Source organism: Sparus aurata, chromosome 22 (assembly GCF_900880675.1).
Source record: "Sparus aurata chromosome 22, fSpaAur1.1, whole genome shotgun sequence".
Classification (NCBI taxonomy): domain Eukaryota; kingdom Metazoa; phylum Chordata; class Actinopteri; order Spariformes; family Sparidae; genus Sparus; species Sparus aurata.
In genome coordinates this window covers 13199504-13214755 of record NC_044208.1, presented here as the reverse complement: position 1 = coordinate 13214755, position 15252 = coordinate 13199504, and the positions used below count along the sequence as shown (strand labels likewise).

At 43.4% G+C, this 15252-nt stretch overlaps 1 protein-coding gene across 11 annotated transcripts in view; it reads right to left on the bottom strand.

Annotated features, from left to right (window-relative positions):
- The window catches only part of ryr3 (ryanodine receptor 3), a 138525-nt gene that overhangs the window by 20256 nt on the left and 103017 nt on the right, over window positions 1-15252 (bottom strand). For 5 of the 11 annotated variants that reach the window (XM_030404940.1, XM_030404941.1, XM_030404943.1 and 2 more), the window contains 26 exons: window positions 14919-15082; window positions 14659-14737; window positions 14414-14503; window positions 13931-14074; window positions 13069-13131; window positions 12850-12925; window positions 12650-12773; window positions 12282-12397; window positions 12105-12172; window positions 11893-12014; window positions 11626-11675; window positions 11474-11534; window positions 11138-11376; window positions 10202-10283; window positions 9435-9565; window positions 9220-9338; window positions 8083-8281; window positions 7228-7322; window positions 6803-6948; window positions 5688-5775; window positions 5499-5591; window positions 3895-4062; window positions 3326-3385; window positions 3102-3236; window positions 2213-2325; window positions 1848-1947 (listed from right to left, as the gene is read on the bottom strand). In XM_030404940.1, the coding sequence (XP_030260800.1) occupies window positions 1848-1947; window positions 2213-2325; window positions 3102-3236; window positions 3326-3385; window positions 3895-4062; window positions 5499-5591; window positions 5688-5775; window positions 6803-6948; window positions 7228-7322; window positions 8083-8281; window positions 9220-9338; window positions 9435-9565; window positions 10202-10283; window positions 11138-11376; window positions 11474-11534; window positions 11626-11675; window positions 11893-12014; window positions 12105-12172; window positions 12282-12397; window positions 12650-12773; window positions 12850-12925; window positions 13069-13131; window positions 13931-14074; window positions 14414-14503; window positions 14659-14737; window positions 14919-15082 (2925 nt within the window). Of the gene's footprint in view, window positions 1-24; window positions 410-1847; window positions 1948-2212; window positions 2326-3101; window positions 3237-3325; window positions 3386-3894; window positions 4063-5498; window positions 5592-5687; window positions 5776-6802; window positions 6949-7227; window positions 7323-8082; window positions 8282-9219; window positions 9339-9434; window positions 9566-10201; window positions 10284-11137; window positions 11377-11473; window positions 11535-11625; window positions 11676-11892; window positions 12015-12104; window positions 12173-12281; window positions 12398-12649; window positions 12774-12849; window positions 12926-13068; window positions 13132-13930; window positions 14075-14413; window positions 14504-14658; window positions 14738-14918; window positions 15083-15252 lie in introns of all 11 variants that reach the window. The other 6 variants (XM_030404942.1, XM_030404949.1, XM_030404946.1 and 3 more) reach the window with 2 other exon arrangements.

Below are 15252 nucleotides of genomic sequence, written 5' to 3'. Positions count from 1 at the left end.
CTCCTAGTGAAAGGCCCTCCTTACCACTGCTGTCAGAAAGGCATAGCCTGCTTTTTTAGAGCTGTGAGCGCCGGAGCTGGCCCTGTGTCTCCTGAGTTGGTCATGCAGCCTCTGACCCCTGACGGATCTCTGTTTGAAGGGTTTTGCGCGCCTACAGCGAGGGCCCCTGGGTGCTTTGGGCGAGGTCTCCACCCGGGCGCGCTCCCAAGGCTCGACAGGCGCGGAGCTAAAGAAGCATTCAGCAGACAGGACTGGCAGAGGGGTGCCAACGCAGGGCACGTGGGGCAAGGGCAAGGCGAGCCCAGTACTTACTGCCAGATCCTGAACTAGCTTCTCCTCAAAGGAGTACTCCTCTGCCTCTATCCAAAGTCTCTGATAGGCCGGGATGAAGAAGTTGATAGCGCGATGCCTGGGGAGGGGGGAGGTGAGGGGAGGTGGGGAGGAATGGAAGGGAGTGGGGAGGGAGGTACAGTGGCATTAGGGCGGGCTCTGGTGAGTTTTTGGAGGAGACAGGAAGGAGAGATGTCGGGGGGAGGAAGGGATTACAGGTAGTGCATTTCAGGCAGGGTGGTGATTGGTCAATGTGGGACCCACTGGCTCTTCTGACTGGTCACGTTTGGTCTCTAAAATAACTGCAGTCACTTCCACAGGTTGGTAAAATTCATTAGAGGAGCATGCACACTTTAGGGGAGGTATGCAGTTTTCCAACACATCGATGGATCCAACACAACCTGTTTTCTTGGACTTATTAGATCTATATTTTACTTACACAGGGAATAGACAACTTTTTTGCTTTAATCTTTAATTCTGAGGTAAATACTGAGTGCACAGTGTAAAGGGCGTAGAAATATGACACCATCCACGTTTAGATTGGTCCCCTATAAACCATCGCTTTCACCATGATATTCGTTCGGCAACCAGGTTCCATTTTTCCTTGATAAACAAAGGTGGAATTTAGAATCAGAGGAAGTAAATCTGTCATTGCATAGAACAACTGGAACAACTGTGGAAACGCTACACTGCAGAAGACAAAGAAGGTGGAGAGGGAGAGCGATAGAAACTGACATAAAACAAAAGGGAACGGATTGGTATTCACTCGATGTAGCGCACTGGTATTGTGACAAAATCTGTATCGTTGCCCGTATTTGTTCCCCCTCACCGGTGGCATTCTTCCTACCAGGTCAGTAACAAAATCTGCTACTTATTAATAAGGTAGGTGTTTTACTCTGCCTCCTTACAGCTCTGAGATCAGGGTTTCCACATGAAATTGGGGTTCTCATGGTTGTTTTTTGCTTTGGACAGTAGCCAGGCTGCTAACAGCTGTCTTTGCGGCGGTGACGCAAACAGTTATGACGCAGGAAAAAGGCTTTGCTTTGTAAAGTTGTCTATTTCTGCCTTAACAAAGATCCACGGATGTGTTGTAAAACTGCACAACTTTTGGCAAAATGAAATAAAAAATCTTTAAATCATCATAAGAGCAGGAAGCAAAATAACATGAAACAACTTTTAGACTGTATCTTACTGTTACCAAGCATACTTTTGTAAACCAGTTAGCCAACTAGTGAAAGTCAAAACTGTATTCAATAGATTTCTGTCTTTCTTCTTCTTTCCTTTCTTCATTCCTTCCTTCAGGGTACACCTGAAATGAGACAAAGGCCCGCAGCTCGCTGCGTGTTTCCTCTTTCCAAATAAAGTTTGTTTCAGTCAATTCTTGGCCTCATTCTAGCTGACCAATCAGAATCAACAGTGCAGAAACAATTGGTTGCTAGGCAGAGATCGGTCCGCAGCCTGGCAGATGAAGGGGGGGGTTGAACAGATGAAGCATTCGCCCCGTAGTTTCACTTTACCGTCAGCAGGGAGAACAGGCGGTCAAAGCTGGAGGCTTTGAACGCCCTTTCCAGCCAAACCTCCCGATAGCCATTCAGGAAGTAATTATTATTTTTGTATCTGAGGGAGGATGAGGTAGTGTTATGCAGGAAAACAACACAGAGGAGAGAATGTCATTAGGGAGGTGAAGAGGGGTTTACACGGGCACACAGTCAAGAAAAGAAAGCCCCGCCCCCCCACAACTACTTGAGAATTGTTGTTATGTACTGTTAGATTGAGACAAAGCAATTGTTTTTTTTTCCCTTTCAAAATAGTTAATGTCAAAATCTAATTATTGACATTCTAAATCAGTTCCACAGGTGTGACGGGTGTCAACAAGACTCACCTGGGCAGATTGTAGAGCGGGGCCATACGGAAACAGGCCACCACGGCACGCTTGCGCTGTTTAGACAGCAGCTTGTGCCACACAGCCTTCTTATTCCTCAGAGGCTGCTCCACCTGTGAGAGGAGAGGAGGAACGCAAAGTGGAGGAACAGTCCTGTAGTTACAACAAATATGTAGCGACAATAATGATGTAATGATAATAATAACAACAATAACATGAATTTATATAGCTCTTTCCAAAATTAAGCTTTGACTAAATGGAGTAAAGAGAAAATCAAAACAGATAAAAGACAAAGAATGGAAATTTGTAGAGTAAACAAAAGAAAGCAATTTTATAAAAATGTAATAAAAAGAAGACACTGGGGTAGCTTTTCCTGATTCTCAATGTCATCTTGACAAATGATCTAGATTGTTATAATCATTATCATGGTACTGGATTATGTTACAGCTTTAATTTGCTGTAACAAACCATTATTGACATTGTCACTTAATCTGGTTGGCCCTAAAAAATGAAATGTTTAGTTTGCAAAATACTAAACTAAGTTAAAAAACGCCCCTCACAGTTCACCAGGGCACAAGCTAACTCTCAGGATTGCTTGTTTGTCTCCAATGAAAACTGAAAAAAGAAAATCCTCAGTGAAAATGTGTGATTTCATTATCAAAATTGTTTTCTGAACAATCCTGACGATTGTTTGATAACCTGACAAGTCTTCAGTGCCTTGTGTCACATTAGTGGCCAGCCCAGTATCAACAGGGTAGATGTATCTGTGATCTACACTCATGTCTAAAAAGATATGAGAGAAGATAAACAAATATAGATATTTTATGTGCTGTGATGGTATAAATGCCAGGAGAGTATAAGTGAAAGTAAGACCTCTGCATGTGCTCACCTGCTCCAGGTGGAAGACGGCAGCAGAGATGCTCTGCACTCGGTCCACCGTGTGCTCCGGGTCCGCGGGCTCCTCGCTCTTCACCACCACGTCTTTGTACAGGTTCATCTGCCACTGGACCGCCGGGTCATCGGACTACAGCACAAAAACAATCAAATCAGTAACTAAACAGCGGCATTGCACTGAACTCTGGTGATATTAAAACACACAGATTGACATCGTACCTTATCCTGGAGGTGGAGATTCTGACGCAAGTGCTCCTTCACCTCATCATCTGTGTCTTTCTATAGAGAGAACAGTACAATTAAGTGTTATTATACTATCGCTAATGGACAGGGTGATTATGTGCATGTAAAGTCATCACAATGGACTAAACTTGACAAAATAGTTACACCATATCTCTACGGCAGCAAAGACTGAATTTTAAGTTTGTTAACAGCTTTAATTTGCATCCAGACAAAATGATGTCTTCATGTTTTCAACTCTGTCTGGAGAGTTACTGAACTGCTGTCGAAGTTACAGCCACAGTTACACAAGTCGGGTCAAGAAGCCACACTCAGTCTTGCAGTATACGGAAAATGTGTCTTTGATGAGGGATTTAGAAAAGTTGCACTCTGGGAGCTTCTAATGATTAACTTAATTAAAAACTTCCAACTTCATTAAAACGATCTAAAGGTTCATCAGAACTGAAGTGACATAAGATAAGCCTGAATATAAGGACAGAGTGATGAGACGCAGAGCACATGCTGGACATCGTGCGTGACCCACGCCAGTGTTTAGTTGCTCAGCTTACCAGACTGTAGCGTATCTTGGCGACGGAGATGAGCTCCTGGTCTCCGGGGGTGCACATGTTGAGGCCGATGGGCAGCATCTTCTTCAGGGCGGCCACGATCAGGGAGGTCTGGATGGAGTAGTACTCGCCACGACGCCGCTTGTGTTTCCTTTCCTGGTCTCCTCCCGACTACAGAGAGAAAGCAGATGAGCTGAGATTAGATCTTCAAACATCTTTTTAAACACTGTTTACTCCTTTACTGGTTTTGTATTGTAAAATTGTATAAAAATTGTTCATCATTACTGCTCTTATAATGAAAGTCGTCAAATCGTCTAATTAAGTTCTACGCCATCCTCCCCGTGTACCCATTTGGCAACTCTAAAGGATTTACCCATTTCTTTATCATTGTATTTCAAATGTGAGATCTAATGACCACTGACTGTTTCTGCCAGAGTACAAAAAGTGTGTGTCACCTTCAAACCCCAAATTAAGGTGAATCCTAGAGTCAGGAGCTAAAAAGTAAATCGTGAAAAAAAGGCAGTGGAGTCCTCCAGGATGAAGAGCTGAGGAGCTCCTCTCCACTTGAGCAAAACGTGTCAAAACACCAAAATAGTGCAAAGAAATAAACGTGTCCGCCTCTGCCAAAACAGATAAACAACAAGCCCTCGCAGCGACAGCCGGTTCAGCCGAGCCGTCAACGTCCAGATATACGACCCGGCTTTGGTGCGACAAATATCAGCGTGAAATGTCGTATGTCGTAAACCCTCTGTGCAGAGCTGATTTTAAGAGGCGTGAACTCGTACAAGCGCCTCACGTCTACGTATTCAGGGTGTCCAGCACCTGACAGGGGATCTATCAAGAACACAGGAAAAGTGCTTATAGAGACTTTTCCTTTCAAATGCTGATGAAATACAGTAGATAGAGCTGGAGCTCGAGGGATTCACAAGAAGAATTCAGGCTGTGCTTTTCCAAAGTGCTGACATGAGGAAGAGGAGCGATAAGTCCAAATTAAACCCAGAGAGGACTGAGATGTGCTGTGCTCCATCTCCTGGGCCCGTTCCAGCAGGACAGACGTCTTACAGAATGACGAGGTCCTTCTCCAGGAAAAGATTTTGGAAGCCTGTGGGTCAACTTGAATAAAATAAACCCGCTGTAACATTTCAAATATAAAAAGGGGCTTAAAATAAGATGTTTACTGTCTGATAATCGTTAGATCAACATAAATAACTTGAGGATTTCTCGGCCCAGAGATTTGTCAATGTTGATTCTCAGCGTTCCCCTCAAGGAAACTCATCGCTCAATGCCAGTTTCATTTAAGTGTTTTCTTCAATTATTTATAGGATAATGCTTTTAACCTTGTTTTTCTTCAACAAATCCCAGGAAAATTCCAATGTTTTAGTCAGTCTTTCAATACTTTTTGACTTTTGTGGTATTCAGCCCAACGGCTATTTGTTCTCACTGAAGACGTTTACTTAATAGATCATAAATATAATGTTAATCTAATACAGTCTATTTGAAGTCCAAATGAATACACATTTGAGGTTTGTGTGATGATTTACTGCAACAGGACAGTTTATCAGTTTATTGTATCCACCCTCATCATATGCGATATCTGACATATTTACCTTGGACATCTTGGTCTGGCCCTCTCCTGTCAGGAAGCCCAAATTGTTGATCTCATTTTGAACCACGAAGTTTTGCTCCTCACGCTTAAAGTTCTGCGTTCAGAAGACAAAGAAAAGAAGTTAAACCAGAAAAAAAATAAATACTCTCAGGCCTGCAGCCTGCTGTCAGACCTCAGGCGTCAGACTTACGTGGGACTTGCACCAGAGGATGAAGATCTCGGCCACCATCCTGAAGAGCTCGGTGGAGTCCGCATCCGGCTCCTTCAGCCACCTGGACCTGAAACGGAGATGATCCCGAGGATATTTTCCACTCATTTACACACAACATTATCATAAACTGCAGAGAGACACTACGAGTGAAAACGTCAGTCTATGATGATTCCACGACATCTTGTCATTTAAACTTGTTTCAGTTAGATGATGCCTCATTTACATATTTCAAAATAATATCAGGTAAATTAATCTAAGTAATCAAATTGTGCAGACTTTCATGGTGATGACTATGATGACTATGATGACTATTGACTATTTTTCCCCTCTACACCTTCAGTGCCTGAACATTACAATATGTATCTCATAAGGCCGTTTACTCAGTTGATTTCTTTCTCATACACCAAGCCAGAAAGTGATATATCTCGTGTTTATTGTGAAGGCTGTTCAAGTTTCATGTTTCAAGGGATCTGTGGATTCCTGACAACATGATTGGTGTTAATTTGGGATTTGTTGAAGTGTCATTTCTTTCTATCCTGTTTGGTATTGTCATGCCAAATGAATGAACTTCACTGAAAAAGAGTTTATTATAAAGAACAATAAACAAAAATAATAAAGTAACCCAAACTAACCTAAAATTCCATGTTAGGAGCATTTACATAAAGAAAATGTTTCAGTTTTATTCCAATCTAATCTGATTTATATAACACTTTTACTCCTTCTAGCAAGGACAAAATGTATCATATTAATGACTGTTTACTGTTTTTGCTCTGATTTATGAAGTGATAAAAAGAAAAATCAACAATTCCCTGAACGCAGCTTTATACAATTTTCTGTAAATGTGTGCAAATTAGGACATATTTAATTCAAGAATGCCTGATTTGCATAAACATGAAATAAACATGACATTCAATAAAACTAAAATTTACTGAATGTAAGTTTCATGGTTATACTGTAGCCATCAGTTAAAGGTGTTACACTCTCCACCTGCAGTGTTGCCCCATCAGAAAAAAATGTGGAGGAACTGCAAAAATGCAGGAAGAACGGGACAAACTCATGCGTGCAAATCAAAGAAATCCTTCCATATATTGTACCTGTTGATGTCCACGTAACGGATGAGCATGGGGTAGAAGGCGTAGAGGTCTCTGCAGAGCACGGCGAACTCATCCAGGATGAGCAGCTCGGCCTCCTGGTTGTCACCTTTGCTGTCGGCCTTCAGCAGCTCCTCCTCGGCCACGACCTGCGTTTGCAGCACATCAACAACTCATCTCTGGCAAATCAATTCATTAGTGTCAGTGTCCTCACACGACCCAGTCCAACTCAGTAGTAACAACCTCCTCCCTGCGTCCTCTCTTATTAAGTGACGGAGGTATATTCAGTCCCAGTAGGTGATGTGAATGGCAATCATGCTCTTCTGCCTACTGGCGATACGGGTTCAGCAGCTCGCGATGGCGTCAGCGAAAAATCTACCGTGTGGATGCTGCAGTAATACTACATAGGGCGTATCTTAAGCTCTCACCTTCACCGTCTTCTTCCTCAGTTTGTCCAGCGTGGGCAGGAAGTGGGACCTCAGCAGGTCTGCTCCGGCCTTGCAGATGATTGGCTGAGAGTAGACTGGAGACAGAGACAAAACGGATAATATATTCTGGGCACGTGGAACAGAGGAACGGACGCTGACAAGAATAAGACAGGAATCTGGAAGAGTCTGTGCAGAACATAGAAGTCGAAGTCTTTCCTCTGGCCCCGGGAATAACTGAGCTCTGGTGTCAGCTGTCACAACTGTCCAACTATTTTTGAGGACAACAAGTTTTTTAAGCCAGATCAGCAATTTCACTTTTTATCCTTCTCTCGAAAATATTAGACAAAAATGTGTTAGATATTAAACCTGATTTTTTTTCTTCTTGCTTAATGTCCTTGTTTGTTGGCTGAGCAATATTCAAATATAGTTTTATAAAGTCAGAAAGTGCCGCAGACTGTTCGGCACCACGGCAGCCAATTACGCTGTCTGGCCTTTCCTGAACTCCCACTGAGGAGTGTGCACTGGAAATGCAAATGCTGTCAAAAAAATTAAAAGTTATTGTATTAATCTGAGGATCCCACACGGGTTTCCTGATTTAAATATCTGTTAGTATGCTAAAATCTGAACCCAACGACACTCTGCTTGTTGTTAATGGTTTTCAGAGGGAAAGGAGGGGCGAGCAGGGTAGTTTCAACTTCTGTTGAGAAAAATCAACAGAGCTCACCACCTAATTAAATGCAAATGAATGCCTCTGCTGTGGCCAAGAGAACCATTCAAGCCTAGAAAAATCACAGTCCGACCAGCGGGAAGCCCTTCATAAAATCCTACATATTCTGCCGTGAGCCTGGCACTTACCTGCAATCCTCTTCATCCAGGGTGCGTCGTCGATGCCCAGGTTGTTGTTGAGGATCTTGAGGATGTTTCCCAGGATGATGCTGAGGTGTTCAGAGGTCACCATCGTGCAGCAGTCGGCATTCGGAGGCGAGTTCTCCGGACCCTTCTCCCACCAGTAGGACAGATAGTTACACAGCATGGGGAGGATCACCTCGATGACCTGCAGGTGACGAGGTGAAGGTGAAACTTCAGGACGATGGAAGAACGGAACACTGAGCCAAGTTCTGAGTGACATTATCGTACATCTGAGACTTTACGCCACTGCTGCTTTTTAAGCCCACGCAAGATTTTTACTTTTATCATGTGACTCTCAATTGTGCAACAGACGCTGATAATGTCTAATATAACTGTTACATTTAGGTCACTGTAGTTACAGTCACATTTGATTTGAGGTTAAATCTATAAATTGATCTACGATTAAGTTTAGTATACCTTCAGTGATACACTCCAACTGCATGTGCACACTTTATTCATGCAATTGTGTCTCTAAACTGTTTAAAAGGAGCGATATCACTTCAGAAAGTTCTCCTCATTGAGACTGGGTTATGACATAATATTCCGCTGTCAGCACAAAATCAAAATGATATCATCTTAAACATTGTCTTTTTTTTAAAAGGATATTTAACAAAAGGGCGACTCCAACTATTTGGTAATTTGGCAATTCACAAGATGTTTAAACAAGCGTGACGACTTTGCCGTAGCTGCGACGCTTTGCATTAAAATGCCTCACAGACATGGCAAATTGGTGTGTGTGTGTCTGTGTGTGTGTACAAAGTCTGGTCATGTTAAGTGAATCTGTTTAAAAGTTACACACCAGCAGGTGTCCCCTTGAGACCACGACAATGCTCCATTAAATCATGCTGTGAGTTATGTTCCCTTTTTTTGTGATTGGCACATCCCATCACCACACTCTGTATTAGTAAAGTACACAAATACACATTTACACACTCACTTGACCTCCCTGCCCAATTTCAGCCTCCCACGGAGAAAACTGTTGCCTGAGTAGAGGCTTAGATATCCTCAATTTTTAGTCCCCCGTATAAAGTGTGGATCCCGCCCCCTGATTCAACTCAGTAGCATACAATCTGCCCTTCAGACCTGTGGCATGTCGCTGTAGCGAGCACCGGACTCGGAGACATCGTTGACGTCCTTCAAGAGTCTGTCGAGACGAGGCATCTCTGGACACATCTCCTCCACTGTGTCGGGCATACTGAGGACTGGAAGACAAAAACGTCAAGACGACATTTGAAAAAAAATCTGCATCTTTCAGGAAGCTCCGAAGCATATTCACGGCAATGTCGCAATTCACTCACTGGCTCTCTCTCGAGGGGTTTTGGTGTTGAACACAGACAGCGGGTTGTGGGCGTTCAGGTCGGGCTCCAGGAACGCCACAGGCATGGCACCCACCAGGGTCGCCAGACTCTCCCCCAGCGCTGGAAGATGTCTGCAGAAAGTTAGAAAAAGCAGCACATGGGCAAATCCATTTAATGACACATACAACATGGCTTCAAGCACTCTGTTCGCCAGCACACAGAGCTGGCATCAGGATTCATTTAGGAGTCGGCTCAAGGTGGCAAGCTATCTTTTCTACAACAGTTTTAGGAGGTTTCTTTGGCGTGTAACAGCAGGTCAGGAAATAACGACATAGAATGATGATTTTAATAAAGGACATTTCACCGCAAAGCGCGTTTCTGTCGTGTCCTCTCCTCCTGGGCCGTGAAATATTTTTTCTCGTGATAGATTTTCATAAAATACGATCGTTACTCTGTCGGGCCAAGATCCAAACATCTGTCCCTCGTGTTGTAAAAGATACTGTGGCACAAAACTGTTGCATATGCATCATAGTAGCTTTTAATAAGAGAACATAAATCATCCTACACGCCAAAAAAGCTTATCAGCCGTGTCCTAATTAACACTGCCCTGCATAATGTAGTTTATGGGGTGCTATTTCACAGTTCATTGATACCAATTGTGAAAATCATGAATATTATAGCGAGCATTCCGCAAGAATTCTTCAACTTAATGATCAAATATACAGCTCTGCTCACGGGTGGAACAAAAAGCCATTTTACATCCTCACCTCTCCACAAAGATGTTCTTTCCCGTTCCCAGAGAGTAGAGACAGGTGAGGATTCGGTAGCAGGACAGCTGCACGTCATCCACTGCAACGGATAAAAAACACTCATCAGGCACATATCTAGTTTATATTCAACACCAAACCCGCACTTCTGTTAATACTTAACACGACAGTAAGAGAAAGACAAATTAAAAGTGAAAATTGCTGATGAGATTAACTCTCTGGTATTGAAAGCGATAATATCGGGTCTATTTATTCGGTGCCACAAACATATGTGGCTGGTTTGAATCCCAGCTCCCATTGGCTGAGCTGAGCTGCATGTCGAAGTGTCCATGAGCAAGATACGTAATACCTGATGTTTTGGAAGAACCAGAAGACTGCAGTCACATCTTAAATAATCATAAGAGCAACTTCAGCAACAGACTCATTCAACCCCGCTGCCTTAAGGAACAGCACAGGAAATCATTCCTGCCTGGTGCAACGCTCATTCAAAAACACACAAATAATTTACTGCGCTTTAAATTCTTATCCCTGTAAATAGAACTGCACCTTCTTTCTCTTGCACCTTAAGTTCCACTTAAGTTCATTTTTATTTTATTTCCCTCAGTATTTTATCTTATTTTGTAACCGCTTGAGCATTTTACTGTATATAGTACTTTATTGTTTTTTGCATATTCATTGTTTCTTACCATTTATATATTTGTCCCTATATTGGATTGTATTTGTACTTGAATGTACCTGCTGCTATGATAACCTAATTTTAAGAACCAGGATGACACTGATACCATTTCGTACAACTGACCACTGTCATAAATACAAACCTGTGACAGGTGTCAGACGTAGCATTAAGTTATATATTGTTGCTTCAATTCAAAGAGCAGTTTAAATCAAACAAAAATAAGAAAACTGACGATGGTGGGTGTGGAAACGCAAACTCACACAGCAGGTCCACCGCAAACTCGTACGTCCTGATGTGCTCGAACAGGGCGGTGAGGATGGGCAGCAGCGCCACGGTCACGTAGTTGATGCTCTGGCTGACGCTCTTCATCTGAGCGCGGGACTGCATGAACTTCCCCAGTTTCAGCATCTCCGACAGCTTCTCCAGGTCCTCCGCCGCGTTCTCAAAGAAAGTCCGGAGCCCGGCTTTGACGAGCTCCGCGCCCGACTTCATCACCGTTCTAACAGAGGGGAGGGGACACAGGGGCTGACGTGCACAGGACGAAACTGAGCGCTTTATGGATCGCTGTGCAAACGCAGACGGCAATGTGTGCTCACCTGGTGTCGAGGGAGTGAGTGAGGATGTCCAGGCAGCTGACCATCATTGCAGAGTCACTTCCTGGAAGAGAAACATTTGCGGTAGATGTGGACAGAGATTGGAATCAAAGAGGCAGACGAGCATACACAGAGAGAGGCAAAGCAAACCTTACCAAAGAGAGAAATCCTGTGTCTGACAAGAGCTGCCAGCTTACAGAACAGGCTGGGAAAGAAAGACGGCAAGAAAAGAATTAAACAAAAAAGCTTCAGAGAGAACAAAGATGAGGGGAAATAAGCAAAGTAAGCAAGGAAATAAGAAAAAGTCTGAGGGAAAACATGAAAGACGAATTCTGCACTCTTCACTGAGATAAAGAGGACAAACCTCTGAACAGGAAAAACCTGACAACGGAAAAAAATGATTTCACAGATTGTTTTCGTACCTGGTAACCATCTCCTTCTCTTTGTTGGCGGCACAGCCGCAGATGCTCAGGTTCTTGCTGGGTGTGGACAGGAAGTAGAGACAGTGGTTCTTAAAAGTTTGATCTGTCAGAGGAAGCAACACCTGAAGAGAAGAAATGCAGCTATGAGACTCAAAGTCAATGTATCAACGTTTCAGTATTCAGTTGCAAGTGGTGTTAACGGACTTCCAGACCTTCGCAAAGAACTTGATTTCCTGGTCGTGAGGTGATTTGTCCGTCTTCCCACTGGTGGCCATGGCCTCTGGATCAACAACAAAAATGAGTGGCAAGGTCAGTGTGGGGAATTCTGAATCAATGTAAAGCACCCGTTAGTGCTCAGTCAGAGTGGGTTTAAAATGCAACACACTGACCAAGATGGGCAATGAACTCCTGGGCAGAGTCGATGTACTTCAGCAGTCTCTTGAGGAACTTGTAGGAGAAACGCTTCTCCATGGATGATGACTCCTGCTCCATGTCCTTCAGACCTCTGTCAGATGAAATGACCACAAATTACATAAGAGTCCTTTTCTGCTTTGTTTGTTTGTTTGTTGTTTGTTTGTTTGTTTCCAGCATTCCCTATCTTTCTGTAAATCAGTTTATCTGGAGACGTAAGCTCAAGTTAATGTCTCGTCTCAGTTAGACTTTTAAATTAGCTTGAGCTCTTGTGACAATAAACTTTTTAGATTTTTAAAAAAAATGTATTTCTTTAATGGAGAGTCAACTGGAGAGGGAAAGTAACCTCGAGATGACGTAGCCACTGATCTGCAGGAACTTGAAGAGGTCCTGGGCCTTCTCTCTGTCTCTGTACTTCTCTTTAGCTGTCAGGGTGTCATAGGGAACCAGCAGCGGGTGGGTCCCTCCTCCTGACGCGTCAAACCAAATTCAAAGGGTCATTTCAACTGCATTTTACACAAATCACTAGTCAGAAACACTACGCACCTTTGCTAACGAGTTCAGTTTTCTTCTTCTTGGCCCAGATGTTGTGGTAATTTTCTGCAACCACCTCCACCATGCCCTGCAGATACGGCAATGTCACCAAATACAAACACTTTCATGGTGGATTTGTGTGACAAGGACAATTCTCAAGCTGAATCTCCCGAGGGCAAACGTAACAACTGAAACAATTAATGTATTGTGAAAAGTCAAACTAATACAAACCTGTAACTCTCTTGACAAAGTGACGTTGTGCAAGTCCATCGGACTGGGACTGAATCCATTCATCTACACGGGCAGACAGACACGACACAAGCACAAAAGTCAGAGGTGTTCAACAAAATGTCCCTTAAAATCGATGTATATATTACCATCTTTTATCAACTTAAACAATCCAGCTGTGATTTAACGGATAACTGTCTCGATCATCAATTCCAATCATTCTGATAGCTAGCAGCATGTATTGCATGTCAGTGTTTTAGTTTCTGTTGTAGAGTGACTTATCTATATAAGTCACTATTTTAGTGGTTTTAGCGAAGGCTCTGGCGTCCCACCAAGCCTTGGACAAAATCACCATGTAAGAGAATAAATCTTCTCTGTGGCTTAAACGTTATTTCCTTGTTATGACCTAAAATCTCACTAACAGGCAAAAGTCGGAAGAGATGTGAATGCACTAATACTTTTTTTTCTGTCGGCAGTTTCACCGCCGACTCACTTTAAAACTGCAGCAGCGACTTCTTAGTCTCAGACGACATTCAGGTTTTTTTTTTTATTTGTCTCGCCCAAAAACTTTAATAGCAAATGAAAAAATGCACTTCTCTGATGAATGACGCAGGATGTTAAAGTGATACCATTACCGATACAAGCCATTAGTTTTGCTGCTCTGCGCGTACGAGGGCGTGATCCTCCCATTTAATCTGTTAATGGGGCCCTGCTGTAAATTATCTCCTGTACACAATGCAACCACAGCAAGAGGTGAGCAAATGCTTACTAAAGGACTAAGACAACTTGGAAAACAAGGAGAATCTTGTAAATGTGAGACGTAAAGTATTACACATCGAGCTGGTCCCACATCGGGATGTTCTACCTGAGACTCGGACGTCTTCCGCTGTTTTTCGCTCTCTCGTTGTTGGAACATGGCTTCTCCCTCCTTGGTCCTCTCAATGTTCCAGCCCATAGCCAGCATGCTCTTCAGTGACTCCCTCACTGGCCAGCGGTACGTTTCTCTTTCCTACACGTCGAACACAAACAGGGGTTCAGACAGTTACCGTTTTGGGCTGAACAACTGATACAGGACCGCGCCCCCACCAGACAGTTACGCGAGTCGGACACGTACATCCGATCTCGAAATAAAAACTGTTTGAGCTGGCAAACATTACCTTGAGCTCTAAAAAGACACTGGGACACTGGTTTTGCACCCTGACTCAACACAATCATGCCCGTCTTCACACTAGCTTTGCCACTGAGGAAACTCTGGCTAAAAGATTTCCTTCTTTAAAAAGCATGTATATTACTTATTTTTGATGGACAAACAGCAGTCATGGTGTGTGCCAGTGTGTGCTGTAAGTACCTTCTCGCTCAGAGCTTTGTAAGGCTTCAGCAGTGGATGAGATTTGGCCTGCTCGTCCACACTGTCTCCATGTTTCCAGCCCGCTGACACCTGCAACAACAGTTTTTTTTAAGGCCACTTAGTATACGAACTCAGAAGTAAAAAAAATGCATGCTAAAAACAGGCGATGTTGAATACGTTACAAGTTAAATTAAATGCACAAGGCAGGATATTTTTTTTTTTAAACCATTTGGGCAGGGACTGACCTTCTCTGAGGACCACTTGTCATGGGAATGCTCTGCATATTTGTTGGCAATGTACTCAAGTTTTTCAGGAAGGGAGATACTAGAAAGTGGAGACAATGTTTAAATATTTATTATCATTCCAAAGTCAATTCTACTTGTATATTGAGCAAGTTCAATTTCGCGGGCAAACAATCCAGGACAGCAGTGGAAATCGGTATCAGTCACTAAATGTTGGATTCAGATTTGAACATCGTGCCTCCTTGACTCTTCAGACCACTCACTTGGCAGTGTTAATGGGTTTGGGATCGAAGTTGCCCTGTGCGTCCACTGAAACCTGTTTCTCCAGGGTTGCTCCAAGACTGGCATCCACAAAGTCGGGCGGCAGGGCTCCAGCGATGGCGCACAGGCATGACTTGGCGCTTTTGAAAAGTTCGGCATCATACTTCTACAGAGGAGACAGACACAGCGGGAGGGAGGGTTACAAACCGGGGTTTACTCACCATTTTCTCTGCAATGAGGACACGCCTGATTAGCCGTTAGATTGACAGACTGAGCAGAGCAAAGTCATGGGAAGAAAAATGGAGAGAGGCAACATGAAAGGCAGGGAGCTGGAGG